The 21,225-nt window shown below is 37.6% G+C and overlaps 3 protein-coding genes across 3 annotated transcripts in view; 1 reads left to right on the forward strand and 2 right to left on the reverse strand.

Moving 5' to 3' along the window:
* LOC129725291 (troponin C) overlaps nucleotides 1–2,587 on the forward strand; it is a 28,760-nt gene extending 26,173 nt beyond the window's left edge. Inside the window, exon 5 of the mRNA XM_055680911.1 lies at nucleotides 1,967–2,587. Within this exon, the coding sequence (XP_055536886.1) occupies nucleotides 1,967–1,992 (26 nt within the window). The 3' untranslated portion in view covers nucleotides 1,993–2,587. The remainder of the gene's footprint in view (nucleotides 1–1,966) is intronic.
* Nucleotides 2,217–12,377, reverse strand: LOC129725289 (probable peroxisomal acyl-coenzyme A oxidase 1). The gene is made up of 8 exons (XM_055680907.1): nucleotides 11,867–12,377; nucleotides 4,714–4,876; nucleotides 4,366–4,658; nucleotides 3,899–4,304; nucleotides 3,485–3,838; nucleotides 3,008–3,422; nucleotides 2,748–2,948; nucleotides 2,217–2,685 (listed from the first exon to the last, which is right to left on the reverse strand). Exons 1-8 carry the CDS (start codon nucleotides 11,988–11,990, stop codon nucleotides 2,626–2,628), a joined length of 2,016 nt encoding a protein of 671 aa, XP_055536882.1. The 5' UTR covers nucleotides 11,991–12,377; the 3' UTR covers nucleotides 2,217–2,625.
* Nucleotides 12,378–12,468: 91 nt separating this feature from the next.
* On the reverse strand, nucleotides 12,469–20,166 carry LOC129725288 (probable peroxisomal acyl-coenzyme A oxidase 1). The gene is made up of 8 exons (XM_055680905.1): nucleotides 19,840–20,166; nucleotides 14,797–14,959; nucleotides 14,282–14,574; nucleotides 13,817–14,222; nucleotides 13,408–13,761; nucleotides 12,937–13,351; nucleotides 12,676–12,876; nucleotides 12,469–12,614 (listed from the first exon to the last, which is right to left on the reverse strand). The coding sequence occupies exons 1-8, from the start codon at nucleotides 19,961–19,963 to the stop codon at nucleotides 12,555–12,557; spliced, it is 2,016 nt and encodes a 671-aa protein (XP_055536880.1). The 5' UTR covers nucleotides 19,964–20,166; the 3' UTR covers nucleotides 12,469–12,554.
* Nucleotides 20,167–21,225: the final 1,059 nt, after the last annotated feature.

Here is a 21,225-nt window from a genome sequence, read left to right on the forward strand (position 1 = left end):
TTTCAAATCAGTTTTAGATTACTTTCTGTTAGGGTTAATGTCAGTTTCAGCTAAGATTTAGTTTGATTTCAGTTCAGTTTGAATTTAGTCTCAGTTAAGTTTTAGTTCAGTTTCAGTTCAGTTTAAGTTCTATTTCAGTTCATTTTAAGTTCAGTTTCAGTTCAGTTTTAGTTCAGCATCATTTCAGTTTTAGTTCAGCATCGTTTCAAATTTCAGTTTAGGTTACAATTCGGTTTCAGAATAATTTCAGTTCAGGTTTATTTCAGTTTTAGCTCAGGTTTTGTTTGCTTTCAGTTAAGCTTCAATTCAGTTCCGGTTTAGTTTCAATTAAATTTCAGTTCAGTTTAATTTCGATTTCAGTTTGATTATAGTTCAGTTCAGTTTCTTTAAGCTTCAGTTCAATTTCAGTTCTGATCAATTTGAGTCAGTTTCACTTCAGTTTCAGTTCAGTATTATTTCAGTTTCAGTTCAGCATCATTTCAGTTTCAATTGAGCTGCAATTAAATTTCAGTTCAGTCTCAGTGAGGTTTCAATTCAGTTTCGGTTTAGTTTCAGTTCAGTTTCTGTTCAGTTTAAGCTCAGCTTCAGTTTTGATTAATTTTCTATTCAAGTTCAGTTCAATCTAAGATTAGTTTCAATTCAGTTTTAGTAAATTTTAGTTGAGTTTCAGTTTGATTCCAGTGTGGTTTTAGTTCAGTTTCAGTAAAGTTTAGATTCTTTCTAGTTTTAATTAGGTTTTATTTCAGTTTTAGTTCAGCTTCAGTTCAATGGTAGTTTAGATTCAATTCAGTTTCAGTTAGTTTTCAATTCAGTTTCATTTGAGTTTAGTTTCAATTTTATTTTGGTTCAATTTTAGTTTAACACTATTTTAGTTTCGTTTCAGATTTAGTCAGGTTTCAATTCAGTTTCAAGTTCAAATCCAAATTTCGTTCTTTTTAAGCTTATATTAAATTTAGTTTTATTTCATTTTCAACTCAGTTTTTGTTCAATATCAGTTTAGTTTTATTTCAGTTTCAGTTAAGTTGTAGTTCAGTTTTTACTTAATTTAAACAGTGCGGTTTCATATCAGTTCAAGTTAAGTTCAATATAGTTTCGGTTTAGTATTCGTTCAGAGGCAGACTGTAGAGGGCCAGTAATGCAGTGAATACGGCTTAGCAGTCATGAAAATGTTTTACAACGACAAGGTTTTAATTTGTCCCGACGTTTCGACGTCTGGTTTAGATCCAGAATCCATCCAGTTCAAGCTCAGATTAAATTCAATTTTAGTTAATTTATAATTCAGTATCAGTTCAGGTTCAGTTTGGTTTTAATTCAGTTTCAGTTAAGTTGCAGTTAAGTTTTAGTTTAGTTAGAGTGCGGTTGTCAATTTAAGCTATGTTTCAGTTAATTTCAGTACAGTTTCGGGTTTGTGTTTGCCCAGAAGTCGACTGTGGAGAGCCTAAAATGCAGTGATTACAGTTTACCAGTCATGAAACTGTCTAAGGACGAAAAGGTTTCAATTTATCCCAATGTTTCGACGCTTGATTTGGGTCTTTAAGCTTGAGAACAAACCATTTGTTCTAGTTAGATCAAAGCTATTGTTAGAATACAGTTTTAGTTTAATTTCAGTTTTAATTTAATTTTAGCAAAGTTTTAGCCACAAACTCCTTATCGCTCGTGAATATTTTGTTCGGTAGATGGTTATTTGAATATTTTTACATTTTCTTTAAATTTACTTTGTTTTGAAAGAGCTAAAAAGTTTTGTTCTCTTAATCAACAGAGTGCAACTAACAGCGTTACAAACATACATTTGTTCATAAATTATCAGAGAGGCAGTTGCTATACTACCAAATTCAGGTTTCTTTTATCAATTTCCACTTGATTACTTAACAGCATCGCCAGAGACCTTTCTCTTTTACTTTTTTTACATTTTGTTTAAATTTTTACTCCTGTCAATCAACCTATCACTACTTTCATTTCGTTACAGAATTCATGGAAATGATGACCGGTTAAATGGAGCCCCAACAGCAACGCAATGTCCTCTCGTAGACGTTCAACAGCCCTCTCCTTTTTTTGGTATATACCACGCAAATAATCTGATTAAGTTATCATTTACTGTATTACAAACATGACGACACACATATATATTTCACCCTTATTATTCGAAGAGTGCAGAAGGAGCAGCATAAGTTTGTGAACGTGTTGTTATTCAACGAAAAAGTTTCATTTTTCTAGCGTTAGTGTTTTTGTATTATGTCTGTAAAACAAAAAAAAATGATTATTTTAAATGATAAGCCACGACCACTTTTTGGTTTATATAGTTTGGGAATTCGTTTGTTTACTCCGTTACGTGTGCCAAACGCGCTAGTCGTATTCTGTAGAGATTAGTTTCTAAAACAAAACAAAGCAATAACAGGAATGGCACTTCTGGAGCAAGGAAAACCTACGGCCAATTTATTTTACAACGGCAATTGATAATCTCATAAAGGTTTTTATTTATAACTTTAATGTAGTATTGTTTCATTGTGGTAAAACCTATGATCATAATGTTATCTGCTGAATTCCCATGTTTAATAGTAAATATATCAAGTTCGACTCAAAACTATCATCCGTAAAGTTTTTTTCTTCCACCCAAAGGCCCTCGATTTACAGTTTACCCTGCATGAATGGTTTAAGGTACAGTTCAAACGTTTTATTCACCGGTTCCTTGAAATATCAGAAAACAAAACTGTGGAATCCAAATTAAAATTTATTTTACCATCACTCACCTGATTAAGTGGACTTTTCTTAGCATCCTCGAGTAACCGTTCATAGACATTACCGTCGTACGCTCCAAGAGCAGAACCAAGCACGTAATCCGGATAGTCGAATCCATCCACAATTCCGACGGCGTTCGGTCGGATGGTAGCCAGGCAGTCTTCATATAGCTGCTGCAGTCTTACGAAATCGCTCTCAGATATTGTAGTAAACTACCGAATCAAATAGCAAAATTAAAATTAAAAGATTATGCTGTAGAACGTAAACTCACTCTCATCAAATCTCCGGCAACTTTGAGGGCCTCGTCATAGAACACCAGTTTACACAAATCACGCAACACGGCCGCTAGCTGAGGAGAAGCAGTCTGGCAGTAGTTCTCAACCATTTCGTAAACGGACTGCAGAACAAACGCGCGTCCATGAAGTTCCGCTACACGCACCAGCTCCAATCCAGTCTGGTTGGTAGCTTCCTCTGGAGTGCAACCCTCTCGTCTTCGTTGCTCGATATGTGCATTTGCCTGACCCAGTCTGTTGGCAGCAATCCCTTGGAATACAGTAATGATGACCGGGATGGAATCACTCCAAGCAATTCGCTTGTTCGGTTTACCGACATACGCTGCAAGATACTGAACCGTCGGCGTAAGTTTACGACCTTTAAGGGCTTCATTCCACATCTTGATCAAGTACCTAAAACAAAATTTAAATAGCAACACGAACACGTTTCATCACCAAGTTCAGCATTTTTTTACCTAGCAGTTTGCAGCAACAGCACAGTATTTTCGCCTTCATATGTTGAAGCGGCCGTAGCGACTGTGTAGAAGGTCATAAAATTAGCAGAGGACAAATATCCATGACCCCCACAAGACAGACGGCACACCTCGATTCCCTGAGCGGCATCGGATGTCGAAACGAATTTCAAACAACACGCGATGGCATGCAGCTCCGGTAGGCGGTCCAGCTTGCCAGTGTTTAAATCGGAAGTCGTCTCTTGGTACATCCGCCACAGATTTTCGGCGGTCAGCTTCAATGCAACTGCCTTGGCAATTTGGGGTAGTAGTTTATCTTGCTGCGTTAAATGGTCCATTACTTGAACCTCTGGTTGCCTGAAACAAAAAAATAATGTTATTGCTTAAAATAACAAACTTAGAACTTTCCTTACGTACTCTGGATTGATTACACTCTGCCGACGCACGCAGGAATATCGCACGGCTATGGTGGCAGCTCTGGCCAAATTCTGGGCCATTTGACTAACGATGATCACCCGCACGAAAACCATCGTGCCGTAAGTCAAAACGGGAGTCACCGGCTTCACGTATGTTCCATCCGGTAGTAATTTAGCGTTCTTCATGAGCATATTGCTGCGAGGAATCCGGTAGTTTTTGAACCCCAGAAACCCATTGTTAACTCCTTTGAAGCCCATTTTATGACCAATGTCACCAATCTCTATCCCCGCAAGAGGCATGTGAGTTTCCTCATCGCGGACCTGAACCAAAAATGCGTGTACTCCGTGTCGTTTCCCCTTGGAGTACAACTGTGCCATCACGATGCAGTAATTGACGGTTTGAGCCACTGCAATAGAAAATCAATTTAGTGATTCCATGATTGATAATTTTTACTGCGCGGCCATTACAAGCACCCGGCCACCATTTGTATGCCGTCAGCGTCGGGCTGTTGAGTACAATTTCGTCCGTGCGTTCATCGAATGTTGCGGTGGTTTCCAAGCCACGTAGAAATGTGCCATGGCCAAGTTCCGTCTGAGCGTACGTTCCGATTATTTCGCAGTTGAGAGCTCGCCCTAACCACTTCTCTTGCTGTTCCACAGTACCTTGACCAATAATCGCCGGTATGAACATGACAAAGTGCAACCTCAGTGGGCTACCTTCTTTGATAACTCCAGCTCCGAGCAGTGCGTCGAGCAGGGGTCTAAATGGAGTTCGTTTATTGCATGAAAACTTTCTCAAAACATGAACAAACTTACACATAATTTTTGGGATCATATTTTCCTTGCTCTTGGAGTAGCTTTTTGACCTTGGTGTAGATGACCACCGCCTTTCGGACCGTTTCTTCGTACGTTTCCTGGTGGGACACGTAGTGCAGTGGAATCTTATCGTGGAATTCGGGTTGGCTCTTGTAATAGTTTTCTGTTGAAATATAAAGAACATTGATTTTTTCAGATCTCTATTTTAAAAGTATTAGAGACTGTTCCGATAATTATAAATACACTAACGATTAACCGCCATTTCAAATGTGCAGTATTCAGTTGAACTTAGGCTGCGTCCTGTTGTTTACACTCAAATGAAACAGATATATTTATAATATTTTGCGTGGAAGTATGAAAATGTCTGGTTTTTCACCCGACCAGAGAAAAAAAAGGTGTGAGTATCGGAGTAGTTCAAACTGCAATACAGAAATATGGTGAAGAGTATACGTTTACAGTTTCAAATTGGAGAAAATATAATCTTATTCAGCGTACTCAAGAAGACAAAGATAAAAAAAAACTCCTAAATATTTTGTTTTATGCAGGAATGATTTGCAGAAAAGTCTGTATTGTTTTAACACAAGCCATGTCAAAATTGTCAAAAATTTATAATTATAACTTTCACTGTACTACACAAGGTGAAAAGGCTATGAAATACAGGCCCGGATTTAAGGGGGGCAAAGCGGGCAAATGCCCCGGGCCACCTGATTTCGTAGAAGAAAAAAGCGATTCACAGTGAAAAGTGATATTTCGAAAACGTTTGAAAACTGTGTGAATTCAAGGTAAACTTTGTGAAAACTAAGGCGTTTCTCAGAAATCCACGGCATAGTAAGAAAAAATATAGAGTAATAAATCAATGTGTGAGACTGTCTTGCTAAAAGTGCTCACATTTTTTTTACCTAATTGAAATTATAAAAACTGCGGTTTTGGAAATGTTTTGTTAAGATGGCATACGTGATAGAAAAAGCAAGACATCGAGCCGACAATGTTCTGGCGATGGCGTGATATGTCGCCATATTGCGGAAAATAGAAGAAAGTCTTGCAAGTAATTGTTGAAACGAAGAGATATAGCGATGACGCCGCCTTATTGCGCAAAATAGAAGAAAGTGTTAAGAGTGATTGTTGAAACAAAGACATTCGAAGCGGAGTGGGTGTTAGTGTGTGTGATAGAACCTACGATAGCCGGAGCTGACCTTCAACTTTTTGGAGGGTTGTGTGCTGTTTCGAAACTGCTCTGTTCCCGTTATATGAGGTCAGCGTCGATTTTACTCGATGTGCTGATTTCTCTTTGTAACCTACATACTCATAGCTAGGAACATACCGCTTCTCTCTTTCAGCTTGGGGGTTCAGATAAAGTACACGCGTAATTTTATGTGAAATCTGAGGTTAAGAATAGGCTGCCGAGGAACTTTTTCCGAACTTTCGAGTTCAGAAAAAGTACACGCGGAACGAAATGTGAACTTACGTCTGACAGTTCACTAGTTTGTTTTGATTTTGATGCAGTTTGTTGGTGATATAAATGAAATAAGTTGTGTAGGCAATATTTTCGGTTCAAGCGTTTATTAAAAATTATTCTGGTAAGCAATATATACAAAATATGCTAAATTTTCAAAATCGATTAATTTTTTTTTCGGTCATCAGATATGCCGTTAGCCGTAGTCAAAACGACCAACGCCTTGGAACATAAAGAACTCTCACTTTGCTCTCGCTCTCGTGCATGGAAAATGGATTTGGACCTCCCCAAACCGGCCACATCATGCTGTAACCGAGCGTAAAGAGAACTTAAAATTTAGATGAATGCTCAGGGATGAGAACATCACGTCCTAACAAGTGTATATCTTCTTCTAACGGGAATTCACAGCTTACTTTCGGTTCAATTTCCTTTTTGAGCTGCCCATTCTTGGATACCAGAGTGCATGATTGATTTACTGAGGTAACAAATAACAATGTTTATATAGCGAAAGCCTTTATGCACGCTGATATTACCTATTGGAGTAATAGCTTTGTTTTCCTTTTCCCATCTCGATAAAAGTTTTATCCGATGATGATAAAATAAAATAAATAAATCACTTTTCATTATAGTTTTTGAAAAACTCGTTTTTGTTATTAATCCTGAAGCACGAATTTAAACTTTACATCTGAAAACTTCACTCTCGCCAAATGCAAGCAAAGCGTCAGTCAGAACTTAAGATGAACTTTAAAGTGGGAATGAAGTACGACATAGACTTCTACTGAACTTTCGTCCTGATAAAAAGTACGGATAAAATGCTAACCGAACTTCAATTCTAGTGGTTATAAAGTTTGCGTGTAAACTATATGTGAAGTTGAAGGTTCCAAAGAAGAGGAGCATGCAGCTTCTCATGAACTTTCGTGATGATTAAAAGTACGGATAAAATGCTAACCGAACTTCAATTTCAAGGGGTTTTGAAGTCCACGTGTGAACTTTATGTGAACTTTCAGGTTCCAAAAAAGAGGAGCAAGCAGCTTCTTATGAACTTTCAAGTTGCTTTCTAGTACTGACGGAACTTTATTTAGAATGAAGTTCGGTTTGTAAGTAATGTGTCCTGTTGTTCAGCTAGAAAGTTCCGCGGAACTAAATCTGAACCTTATGTGAACTTCTAAGTTCGTTTGTTAAGTGAAATTCGAACTTCTGGTTGCTTGGGATAACTTGGAGATGAGTTAACACTATCCCGGCGGAGAGAATAGGTACTTAAACTCTTTTTACTCATTAACTATACACTAGAGTGCCAATCAAAATCGATTTTTCGGATATCGTTCAGCGGTAGGGCTCAAATGTTTCGTCTTCTCGAAAAAAATCCCACGTGCCTCAAAGCGGTCAAAGTTTCACGAAAAATATCGATGAAAAAAAGCACAGGTACAAAAAATTTTAAGTACAACAGAGCAAGTCCACGCTACATCGCAAATCGATTCTGATTGACCATTTCCGATTTCGCTGAAACTTTGCACAGTTGTTTCCAGTTGATAAAGAGGGCATTCTATACTATCAGTTCTTCATGTAGACACACGACTGCTGTTTTAAAAAGGGGCCCATCCAACAATGTGACTGATGAATGAAATATTTTGTATCAGAAACACGACTAGCATTTGATTGAAATGGTGTCTTCAGCAAAGTTGTAGGTAACAGAATTGCGATTCTGAAAAAATATATACACTGTAAAAAATATTTTTTTTCGAGCCACATATCCCAAATTGTCACAAAATCTAAAATATTTCAAAAAGTACCTTTTTGCCTTTCTCCTAGAAAGGTATAGCAATCACTTGAAAAACCAAAGGTATAAAAGTGCTCCAAAGGGTCGAATCTCATATATCAATCGACTTAGTTTGACGAGCTGAGCATTTTCTGTATGTGTGTGTATGTGTGTGTATGTAATGCTCTCCCAATCTCACTCGATTTTCTCAGAGATGGCTGGACCGATTTTAATGAAATTATATGCAAATGAAAGTTCTAGTTGCCCCATAAGACCCCATTAAATTTCATTGTAATTGGATTTTTATTTTAGAGGTTACGTTCAAAAATGTAAAAATCACGAAACATCAATATCTCAGAAACCACACAATCGATTTCAATAAAATTGGTATCAAATCAACGAGCTATTTTAAAAACCCTTAACTTTTGAATTTTATATAGATTGAAAATGTGGTTCAAAAGTTATGAAAAGAAACGTCTTCTGAAGACTGTTTAATTTCACTAATGTTTCTCAGAGATGGCTGGACCGATTTTCACAAAATCAGTGTCATATGAAAGGTCCAGGTTTTGCTGTAATCGAACTGTAACTTCGTCTGTAATGTACCGAATTGCGAAAATCACAAAACTTCATTATCTCAGAAAGTACACAACCGATTTGATCAATAGTATTATCAGATGAACAGGCTAGTTTAGGGTTGAATGATGAATTATGATTTAACACGCCCTATACGTTCCCATTCCATTTGATTATAATCGAACTAAGCAACCGTTATGTATTAAATTGTTGATAAAACAACGAAATTCTATTATCTCAAAGATTACACGACTTATTTGAACATTACTAGTGTCATACGAACGAGTCATCTCTCAAACTTACAAGTAACAAACTTCATAACAATTGGTTCAAAAGTTATGGAAAGAAAAGAAATTCAAAGGCTATTTAAAACTATACTTGCTTTGATCAATATATGTGACCACAATATAATTCAAATGTGGTATCGTACCATTTGAATATTCCCGATAACGCTCGTGATTGAATTGTTCGAAATTAAGAGTCATTTCTTTTATTTCGCTATTTATTCAGCATTTACATTACGTCGAATTTCATATTTTATACTTCTGTTACAACATCATTATTTTAGAACCCAAAAAGTGAATACACATTTATTGGATTGAAGCGTTCGAGTAAATCTATTTTTACAAATAATAAGTTTGAATGAGAAAGGCTGGGTCTGACCGCTAGGTGGATTAATTTAGGTTTTTTAAAATCTATTTACACATTGAAGACGACAATATTTATTACTATCTTTGGCTTTTAAATTTGGTGATGGTAAAATGAAAAACAAAAATGTTATGGACGCTTGAATATTTTGTCACTTTCACTCAAATTTTTTTTTTGTTTTTTCTGTAATTGTTATAAATTATCGCTAAGAGCTTGATACGGTTTCTATGCAGACTAACAGACGGTTTTAAAAATAAGACGCGCAAGATTGAGTTCTCTGGCCAAATAAGAAGTGCAATGAAAATTCATGGTTTTCTTTGTTCTATATCAGCGGTTCTCAACCTGGGGTACTCGAAAGCCTTCAGGGGGTACGCGAAAGAAAAATCAGTAATGGCGGACAAAGCAATTTTTCTCTAAAATACAACATTTGGTTTTCAATATTGCTCTCAAAACATTACTGTAGCAATCAAACAAACCATAGTTCAATTTGAAACTTAAACAAGACTATCACAACATGATCTACCGCTACTCTCTTCCACTCTGCGAAATCATTCCAAGCCAGGGGGCACAATCGATATGAAAAATATCGCTAAAGGGTACGCGAACGAAAAAAGTTGAGAACCCCTGTTCTATATTACAATTATTTTTTCCACAAACTGAAAAATAAGATAAGACATATACACCACTCTAAGAACTATGCGATATATATATTTCCATATCTCTAAATTTACATCAATTTTTTAAAATATCTAATATTTGAGCATCATCACAGTTTGAATTCAATTTTACTTTAATTTTACTTTCTGATACAGGAATGAATGAATGAAATTTTTGATTCCCTTTAATTGCTTTTGCACTACTATAGAGTTCATTGAGCTGTGAAGCCATAGCTTCATAGTCATCGATAAAATGAATGAAACGAAACTAAAATCTAATTTGGTTAACTCTTGTTCTTTTCGGGTATTGAAAAGCTCCTTGGAATTCTTTATTGGTTACTCACGTTGTTCTTCCAAACTTGCTCTACTAGCCATACATATTATTGTACCTCCAATAGCGTCGCTAGGACCTTTACCATGCGATGTCGGGAAAAAATGCCATTCGGCTTCAATCCCATAATTTGAATTAAATTTACACAGGCTTGCAAATTTTTTTCTGTTTTTTGTACTGTGACGCAGCACCATCAGACATAAAATATATCTTATTCAGGGGCGACTCGTCCATAGGTGCAACCTGTGCATTGCACACGGGGACGCCAGGCAAAAAATATATTTCAGACGCAAATTTATATCAATATTTTATTGGTTTTTAGTTAAACTTTCAAATAGTAATGACTAGAATGACTTGCGTCATTGCGGACATGATTGTGATTACTTCCTCAATTTTTTTTTCAATATTTGTAGTTGAACAGGCAGATTCAAAAGCCACGAGTCGCCCCTGATCTTATTGAGGTGTGGGTCCAAGTAATAAGTTAAACTTTTGCGTGTAGTTACAGCAGCCATTTGGCTGGTAAATAATATACGTAGGTATGATAGCATAACAGGTATAATCGATTAGATAGTTAATTATACCACAAAAACATCGCATTGGATTTGTATCATGCTCTTAGCGATAATTTATAACAACAGAAAAAAATCCTCAAAAATAAGTTCTGAGTGAAAATGATAAAATATACGAACGTTCATAACTTTTTTGTTTTTCATTTACCATAACCAAATTTTGACAGATAATAAGAAATATTGCCGTCTTCAATGCGTAAAATATTAGATTTTTAAAAAAGGTATTTTAGTCGTAATATTTTGTTGTTGTTGAAAGAGTTTACAACCGTGTCTGAGGGCTATATTTGAAATTGGCCAATCAGTTTTCAGTTTCGTGACATCATATCATTGCCGAAGGCACTAATATTGGAGAGTATTCAAGCATTCTCTTCAATTACATCCAAAATTCCAGGAATAGGTAGTAAGTCGTCATCTTCGATTAAAAAATAGCGTCGAATATCAATATTTGATCCCTGAGCTACATATCGATTCCAAAAATATCCATATTTCCATATTCTGTCGTTTTTGCACGAAATTCCAAAATGTCGGACACCGATTTCGAATCATCCTGTTTTCGGAAATACCAACATTGTGGTGAGGTTTTGTACTTTTTCTTATAGAGCTTAACAGAAACCAGAAATTGACATCTTGGACTCGAACAAGGCGTTCAACTCCAAGTCCAGGTGTCTAGATGTCAACATCCGGCCTCGAAACATGGTCGAGAACTTGAAAGTATGCTTATCGATTGCTTAAAAAAATTCCCCAGATTACACGAACAACCTTGGCTTTCTCTCCCCATTTTCCAATATGCATATGACCAGGTATGCCGAATTTGATGTAAATTAGATCTGGCATTCTTACGTTCTGCTGGAATGCTTTTCCTCTGTAAGAAAAGATCAAAGATCATATTTCAAACCAATAAATCAAATCAAAACATTGTCCACAAGTTAATAGGATTACGTATGATAATTGTATTTAAAAATACTAAATATAACCTGTTATCATATTTTATGATAAGAGTAACATTCGCGACGTGATTGCGCGATTACATTACTGCTAAATTATACCGGCAAATTGTTTACGTTCAGCCGAATGATAACGTTCATACCCCACCGAGTCTTACCACAGGTTTATCATGTTTCTTGATCATCGATGACTTCGCTCTCAATATTCATCACAAGTACTTACCTATAAATCTCTTCTCGTTCAATTTCTCGATTCCTCCCACCCACCACAGAGTGAACTCCTCTAGATTGAATGTGCATTTGTCGCGTTCACGCTGCAAATCTTTATTTACTCCTTCAGCCGGCATGATTTACTACCACCTTCACCACTACACATACAAAGTCTGAGAGTTCACTGAAACTAAACAAACCAATCTCTCTAGTGCAAAATCGAACTACGCTGTAAGGTGAACAAAAACCGGTCCGGTTTTGCGAATGAACAACTTTCCTGGTAAATGTCAATGGTTTCTTTAACTAAAGTTTTTCGTTCAAGTTTTTTTGCATCCACTTATCACGGCACCACAAAGCGTACTGGAGGTTTAACAACACGTTCTGGCCAATTTCTATAACAATCTAGTGATAAAGTCGCGATTTTAACCTCTGTATTACGAACAGCAAATTCACGTACTGACCAACACGAGCGAAAGAGAGAACACGTTAAGTCACTTTGCGTAGCAAAACAAAGATACCGAAAAAAGCTTTGCGTGTTATGATAAGGTTGAAGCATAATTAAAGGCGACTTGGGCCACGGACAGTTAATGTCTTCAAATAAGTTTGTGCTGGAACTTTTCTTTATGAAGTATTTTTTACCCATCCAGTACCCTTTTATTGATCCCCAAATATCCTTAGTCAGCTTGTATAAGCACCATAGTTTATAGCATAGATCTCATGAGCGGTTTTAAATACATCTCGAATGTTTTATTGACTGGTTCCTGCGAAAACCAAAAAAAATGTTATTTTCGCAATCGGTTATAAGTTTACTAGGTTTCATACCTGATTCAACGGACTCTTCATAGCTTCTTCAAAGAGTCGTTCATACACATTACCGTCATAGGCACCAAGTGCAGAACCCAGCGCATAATCAGGATAGTCGAAGGCATCCACAACACCGATAGCATTGGGACGCAACGCTGCCAACATTGCTTCGTACTTGTGCTGTAGCTTCACTATATCGCCCTCAGACACGGTTGTAAACTATTCCAACATCAACAAAATATTATTACGACTAAAATACCTCATATTTTACTAACTTACGCGTAACAAATCACCAGCAAACTGTAGCGCTTCACCGTAAACTACCAAAGCACACAGTTGACGGAGAACCACCGCGAACTGGACAGACGCCGTTTGGCAGGCCTTTTCTATCAATTCATACGCCGATAGCAAAATGAATCCACGACCGTGCAACTCTGCCACTTTGGTCAGTTCCAGCGCGGTCATATTTGTGGACTCCTCCGGAGTGTATCCAGCCTTCTTTCGTCGCTCGATATGTTCGTTGGCGAGTTTAAGTTTGTTGGCTACAATTGCCTGGAAAGCAGAAATAATTACCGGTAAGGAATCGCTCCAGGGTAGTCGTCTGAAGGTTTTGCCACAGTATTCGCTCAGGTACTGAACGGTCGATGGCAGCTTCTGGCCCTTAAGAGCTTGATTCCATGATTTTACTAGGAACCTGTTTCAAAAATCGATTATTGATACATGGTCAAAAAACTTTCAACGGAGAAGTACCGAGCAGTTTGTAGTAGCATGACAGTATTCTCGCCTTCATAAGTGGAAGCCGCCGTGGCCACGCTGTAGAAAGTCATAAAATTGGCACTCGACAAATAGCCATGTCCCCCGCAAGCTAGACGGCAAACCTCCATTCCCTGAGCGGCATCGGCTGTCGACACGGCTTTCAAGCAGCATGAAATCGCATGCAGTTCCGGTAAACGATGCAACTTTCCAGAGTCCATTTCAGAGGCTGTCTCCTGATACAGTTGCCACAGATAGTCCGAGGCCAACTTAAGAGCAATGGCTTTCGAGACCTGAGGTAGCAGCTTGTTCTGCTGTGTTAAATGATCCATTACTTGAACTTCAGGTTGGCTGAAAAAATAGGTTTAAATCAAGAGCATTGGTTTGGGCACAAACCTCCACTCACTTTGGATTGATGCAACTCTGGCGACGCACGCAGGAATACCTCACAGCGATTGTAGCTGCTTTCGATAGGTCGTACGCCATGCCTTTTACAATGATGACTCGAACGAATACCATGGTTCCGTAGGCCAACACAGACGAGGCCGGTTTTACATACGTTCCATCCCTCAAAAGCTGCGCATTCTTCATTAGCATGTTTGTCCGTGGAATCCGATAGTTATCGAAACCCAAATAACCATTATTAACGCCTTTGTAGCCAATTTTATCGCCGATTTCACCGATGTCAATACCCGGCAATGGCATGTGGCTCTCCTCATCCCGAAGTTGTACCATGAAGGGTTGAACCCCGTAACACTTTCCTTTGGAGTAGAGTTGAGCCATTACAACGGCGTAGTTTGCGGTGTGGCCAACTGAAAACAAAAATTTCAATTTCAAATCTGATTTATAAGTAATTTTATCTATTCTTTACGAGCTCCTGGCCACCACTTGTACGCAGTAAGGGTCGGACTGTGTAGCACAAACTCATCCGTCCTTTCATCGAACGTGGCAGTAGTTTCCAGCCCACGAAGAAACGTTCCATGGCCCAGCTCGGTTTGGGCATATGTGCCCAGGATTTGCCACTTCAGAGCTCTGTCCAACCATTTACTTTGCTGTTCGGGATTCGCATGACCTACCAACGCCGGGATGAACATGTCGTACTGCAGCCGGAAAGGGTTGCCCTCCTTAATGAGACCGGTTCCGAGCAGGAAGTCCCATGTTTCGCTGGAAGAAAGTTTATGGTAATAAATTGATAGGAAACCTAAAATGTTAAAAAAATATCAATTGAAAGCAGATTTTCAAAAATAATGTTTGAAAGTGAATTCCTATATATCAACTGTAAACTTTCTGCTTATGTTTCCTTTTTTACTAAACAGCATCAACATTTTGATACTAAGTGCGCAGAATTAAGAGCCGCGCAGAATTAGGGCGCCTCACGGTACTTACAAATAATTTCTAGCATCGTATTTTCCTTGCTCCTGGAGAAACTTTCGAGTTTTTGAGAATATGACCGTTGCTTTGCGGATGGTTTCTTCATATTTCTCTTTGTGCGAGGCGTAAGCTAGCGGCACTTTGTCGTGGAACTCAGGCTGATTCTTGAAAAAAATTTCTAGAAAAAGCGAAAAATAAGTAAGGAAAAATCAAAAAAAAAATTAAAATTGTTAAAAGTTTACGTGACATTAGTTCATCCTCTTAGAATAAAGTTGCATTCTGGATGTTGTTTCAGAGATAAAATTTAATAACACTTGTCACTTTTTTAAATTATTGCTTATCGTTTTGGCAGACTGTCATAACCCAGTTGAAATTTGTGAGAGATAAGATTGCCAGTGAATTGCACATTTTCTACGTTTTGCCTTTCTCCTAGAAAGGTATAGCAATCACTGGAAAAACCGAAGGTATAAAAGTGGTCCCAATGGCCGAATGTCATATACCACTCGACTTCTTTCGACGAACTGAGCATTTTCTGTATGTATGTATGTATGTGTGTATGTGTGTGTGTGTGTGTGTGTGTGTATGTGCAACTTTTTTTTCTCACTCACTTTTCTCAGAGATGGCTGAACCGATTTTCATAAAATTAATTGCAAATGAAAGGTCTAGTTGCGCCATAGGTTGCTATTGAATTTCATTGTAATCGGATTTATAGTTTAGAGGTTATGTATCAAAATGTAAAAATCACGAAACATCAATATCTCAGAAACCACACAACCGATTTCAATAAACTGGTTTCCAATGATTGGGCTGTCCCCAGAACTCTTAACTTTTGAATTTCGTTATGATTGAACGTATGGTTCAAAAGTTATGTAAAGAAAAGTTATCCTGAGGTTGTTTAAACTCACTCATTTTTCTCAGAGATGGCTGAACCGATTTTCACAAAATTAGTGTCAAATGAAAGGTCTAGTTGACCCATAGGTTGCTATTGAATTTCATTGTAATCGGATTGTAACTTTGTCCGTTGTTTATAAAAATGTGCAATCACATAATGTAAGTAAACATATCGACTTTCTCTCAACGATCACTGGCTAATTAAAAGGTAAAAAAGTGATCCAAATGGCCAAATGTCATATACTACTCGACTCAGTTTAACGAATCGAGCATTTTCTGCATGTATGCATGTATAGGTGAATATGTTTGTGTGTGGGTGTGTACGTGTGTATGTGCACCTTTTTTCGCACTCACTTTTCTTAGAGATGGTCTGACCGATTCTTTCTATCTTGGTGTCAAATGAAGGGTCTATTTGCCGCAAAGTTTGCTATTAAATTTTATTGTAATCAAACTTTTAGTTTTGGCGCTGCGTCAGAATGTGAAAATCGCTCTTATATCTCAGATGCTATGAACATAGTTGAATTCAAATTAATGGGCATTTAAACCCTTAAACATAATATTTAAACATGTGGTTTGAAAGTTATAGAAAGAAACGTAACGCGCAGACTGTTTAAAACTATAGCTACGACCAAAATATGTGACCTCAACATCATTAAAATTTGATGTTGTACTATTTCAATGTTTGCGGCCTTGCTCAGGATTGAAGTTGAAATAAAAATACATTTCTATCATTTCACTTTTTGCCTTTCTCCTAGAAAGGTATAGCAATCACTGCAAAAACCAAAGGTATAAAGGTGCTCAAAAGGGCCGAATGTCGTGTATCAAAAGCAGTGGCGTAGCTATGGTTTGGTGGGCCTGGTGCGGTAACAAAAATGTGGGCCCCCAATGGAAATAACTGGGCAGTTTTTTCTTCCATAAAAGGAATTGAGACAAACAAAAAACTTAGATTTTTTACTTATTTATTCCGTTGTCCGCAAAATCAATAATTAGGTATTTAGATACTCACTTCCGAGCCGTTTGGTTGACAAAATCAGAAATTACAGATTCAAAATCAATGGAATCAGTGATTTCACGTTCGATTGATAAAATGGCAAGGTTTGTTAATCTCAAGCTACTCATCGTTGACCTCAAATAGTTCTTGATCAACTTTAACTTAGAGAAACTTGATCAACTTTAACTTAGAGCCAACTGTTTTCGAGTGCATATAGTCTCGCGTGAACGCAGATTATTTCTGTCGCTCTGGTTCATGTTTTCGTTAGCCACACAGCAACACAGATAGACAGCGTTTTCCAGACTTGGTAAGAGCACCGCTCCGAGCCGCTCGGTGACATCGCCAAATTATAGACACCAAGCACCACGAGCGTATTATCTGACATTCGTCTTATGTGACATTTGTAGCAAGCACCAGCTCGGCGCAAGAGCTAAAAAAGCTACGAATGTAGTGCGATAATCTTGTGTTCGTCACCTGTAGGCACGTTGAGCGTTTTTTTTTTTCGTTTTGTTTTGATCCGTGAAGAGATATTTGCTGTGTGATGCGTTTCTTAGTTTGTTGCGCACCAAGCTGGAGACCAAAGCACCTAGCCCGAGTGCGTGTGGGTTATAGAGCTAGAGCTACAATCAAGCTCTGCTTGAGATGCTGTGCGTACTTTACCAAGTTTGATTAGGAATTTTGTAATATTTTTTAAATATAAACTCGTTTTTTTAATTAGGATTGATGATTATGCTTCCTGAAACGACGGAAAGTATCAAAATAGTGTTTTGATTGTATTTCACTGTATTTTCTGGCTGAAGGCTCAAAAATATAAAGCAATTTAAACCTCATATCACAAGAAAATATTTACCGAAACGCATGCTTTTTTAAACGAAGCAAACAAATCCAAGTAATTGCAACTGCTGCAGGTAAAAAATTTTCACGGCATGCTCTTTTGAAACTATTAAACAGAACATTGTTTTGCTGCTTTATTACATTAAATTTCATTTCATTGAATTCACGACATTCAATTTTAAAAACAACACAAACATATAGTCTCACAAACATATAGCCCACTCACCCGCATACGTCGTCAGCGCTCACCCTCTGCACTAGCTGTAATGTGTATTATACATAGCAAAGAGAATCAAAGTACAAGAAGACGGAGATCCCACGAAGCAAAAAAGTAAGCAAAATGATTTGGGGCTACACCATGCGCTCTATGTAACTTTAGAAAAGCACCAACGAAGAGATATCCGCTCTGTGGTACTGGTGGTATTCTTCATTCTTCGCGTGCCGAATCATCGACCGAAGCACCCAGCTCAAGTGCGTGATACCTAGCAAGCAAGAGTTCAATTTTGGTTCCACTTCTAGTGCGGTGCGTGCTTTACTAAGTCTGGTTTTCAGGATTGCAGAAAATCGCTCCTTCGTTGCGTGTTTCCACGTTGCATCGAATGTTTTCCGCGATCGTAAAACATTCAACTTCGGCATCAGTTGAATCACGAATCATGGTAACAATGAACACCGGTATCACGTATACTTTGTTCGTGTGGATCACGAGAGCAGAGTGGCGAGTACAAATACATGAGGTTAAGTTCAGATGGGCAGTTAGACCGGTTCGGTGTTCGCAAGATTTTGGGGCCCCCTTGAGTGGCGGGCCTGGTGCGGACCGCACCAACCGCACCGCCCTAGCTACGCTACTGATCAAAAGGGCCGAATGTCGTGATTTCAATGAAATTAATTGTGAAAATAAAAGGTTTAGTTGCCCTATTAGACTCTATTGAATTTTATTGTAATCTGATTTATAGTTTAGAAGTTATGTATCAAAATGTAAAAATTATGAAACATCAATATCTCAGAAACTACACAACCGATTTGAACAAAATTGGTTTCAAATGAACGGGCTACCTAAAAAACCATTAACTTTTGAATATTTTGAAGATTGAACGTGTGGTTCAGAAGTTATGGAAAGAAACGTGTTCTGGAGACTATCTAATCTCACTCATGTTTCTCAGAGATGGCTGGACCGATTTTCATAAAATCAGTGTCATATGGAAGGTCTTATTATCCCATAAGAACCTATCGATTTTTTTTGCAAACGGATAACTAATTTGCCTGTTATGTTTAAAAATGTGAAATCCAGCTATGAAAAGAAACATATTCCGAAGACTACTTGGACTCACTCACTTTTCTCAGAGATGGTTGATCCGATTTCCACAAAATTAGTGTCAAATGAAAGGTCTAGTTGCCTCATAACACCCTATTGAATTTTGCTGTAATCGGACCGTAATTTCGTCTGTAATGTATCGAAATGTGAAAATCACGAAACTTCATTATCTTAGAATAATATTGATATCAGATGAACGGGCTAGTGAAGGGTTAACTGATGAATTATGATTGAACACGTGGTTTCAAAGTTTGGCTGCCCTATACGTTCCCTTTTCATTTGATTGTAATCAAACTTAAGCAACCGTTATGTATTAAATTGTTAAAACAACGAAAGTCTATTATCTCAAGTATTACACGACTCATTTGAACTTAACTAGTGTCATACAAACGAGTCATATCTCAAACTTATACCACAAAAGATCAAAATAATGGTCGCAGTGGTCCAAATCTTACAAAAAAAAATCACAAACCTTCAAATAACATACTTCATAAGAATTTGATATGCTGTTGAAAAGTTTTGGGAAAGAAAAATTCAAAGACTATTCATCACTATACCTGCTTTGATCAATATATATGGGCTCAGCGTTCCCGGTATCGCTCGTGATTAAATTGTTCGAAATTAAGAGCAATTTCTTTAATTTCTCTATTTCTTAAGCACTAACATTACGTCAAATTTCATGTTTTATACTTCAATTACAACATCAATACTTTAGAACCCAATGAGTGAATATAAATACCTTTATTGGATCTAAGCGTTCATGTAAATCTATTTTACAAATAATAAGTTTGAATGAGAAAGGCTGAGTCTGACCGCTAGGTGGATTAATTTAGGTTTTTCAATAAGATAACAAATCTTTTCCTTCACTATAGTAAATTTGTTTTGCGAAAATTTTACATAACAAATAAATTTTGTATACAAATAATAACAATGTAAAAAGTTTAATAATACAAACAAAATGAACCCGTTAAACTATTTACTATTCCCTTACCTTTGATTTCTTTCACTTCATTAAGCTAAAATCACTCACCGATCAACCGTTTGTCCGCTAGCTTCTGCTTGCCTCCTACCCACCAGACGGTGAACTCCTCCAGGTTGAAAGTACATTTACTGCGTTCATGCTGCAAATCTTTATTCACTACTTCAGACGGCATGGTTATAACTTTACGTGCGAGGTTCACAATGTTTTTTGTCACGCTTCAACACTTGCAATTTTCGAGTTAATTTCAATTACTTCCAACGTACAACCGGTCCTTCGATTACGCAAATCATTCGGCGCTTATAACTTCCTACAGCGACGCACTCGAGCCGACTGAAGGTGCACGCAAAAACAAATCCGTCCCGTGCGCTGCAAAGAATCGCTATGGACTGATAGTAGCAATGCTGACCTCCTCAGCCTCTGCCAATCCCTTCACAAGAGTGAGACCACACTATGTACATATTTATCACTCAAGCGAGCTTAGTGTGAAAGCTTAACAAGCGCACATCGCCGATCTAAAATAAGGCGTTTTTAAAGTGAACAATTAGTATTTTTGTAATTCATTCGCGAATCTTATACCATTTCATTGTGTGATTCACTAGAAATATGTATATTTGAAGAGAAATCCTTATGAAATCATTTTCACGAACACTTTAGACGGGAATACGTCTTAATTCCAAAAATCATCGAGAGCGTCACGCAAATTGTCCGCCTTCAAACGTTTGAAACTCAGTCAGTTTCCAAATGATTTCCTCCATTCTTACCGTGTTCGATTGGAAAATCATCTGTGCACCCGCACAAACGCAGAAAATTGGAATACATCTCTTGCCAAATTTGACGGCTGCACCTGAGACATATGTAAAAATAGATTTTGCTCAGCTCCCAGGACAAAAATTCTATATGTCCAAGCGCAAGGTGAGGTCGCTAAGCGGTTTAAATTCGTGTTTGTTTTTGTGTAATTGTTCGAATTCGTGTTTAAATTCAAGTTGGCTCGGAAGCTGATGGTGTGGTAGGGGATCTGCAGCTGTGGCAAAAAACCAAGGTTGTCATCACCGGATCAACCATTGATGACCAGGTGTACAAAGAACAGTGTCTTCAGAAGCGGATTTTCCCTTTCATTCAATCACATGACGGTCCAGTTAAGTTCTGGCCTAACACTGCAGCCGGGAAGTCATGGATTGATACAAGGAGAATGGAATTGATATTATCGAAAGAGCTATCAATCTACCAAATCACCCAGATTTTCGTCCAATTGAAAAATATTGGGCGATTATCAGGAGCAAGTTGAAGAAAAGTGACAGAACGTATAAAAACAGCTGATTTACATAGATGGTGGAAGAAAATAGCGTGTCGAGTTGACAGTTCCACTGTACAGGAAGATGAAGAACGGTATAAAACACAAAATTCATCTGAAACTCAGACGAATATTTTTTCTGT

Source organism: Wyeomyia smithii, chromosome 2, assembly GCF_029784165.1.
Source record: "Wyeomyia smithii strain HCP4-BCI-WySm-NY-G18 chromosome 2, ASM2978416v1, whole genome shotgun sequence".
NCBI classification, from domain to species: Eukaryota; Metazoa; Arthropoda; class Insecta; order Diptera; family Culicidae; genus Wyeomyia; species Wyeomyia smithii.

Bases quoted from the DNA above. Each gene is read 5' to 3' on its own strand.
- LOC129725289 (XM_055680907.1), bottom strand. From the start codon at position 11,990: ATGCCGGCTGAAGGAGTAAATAAAGATTTGCAGCGTGAACGCGACAAA. The intron at 4,659-4,713 runs GTAAGTTTGTTC...AACTCCATTTAG, and splicing joins TATGATCCCAAAAATTATGT to ACCCCTGCTCGACGCACTGC. The intron at 2,686-2,747 runs GTGAGTGATGGT...TGATATTTCAAG, and splicing joins AGAAAAGTCCACTTAATCAG to GAACCGGTGAATAAAACGTT.
- LOC129725288 (XM_055680905.1), bottom strand. From the start codon at position 19,963: ATGCCGTCTGAAGTAGTGAATAAAGATTTGCAGCATGAACGCAGTAAA. The intron at 14,575-14,796 runs GTAAGTACCGTG...ACTTTCTTCCAG, and splicing joins TACGATGCTAGAAATTATTT to CGAAACATGGGACTTCCTGC. The intron at 13,762-13,816 runs GTGAGTGGAGGT...CTATTTTTTCAG, and splicing joins CAGAGTTGCATCAATCCAAA to CCAACCTGAAGTTCAAGTAA.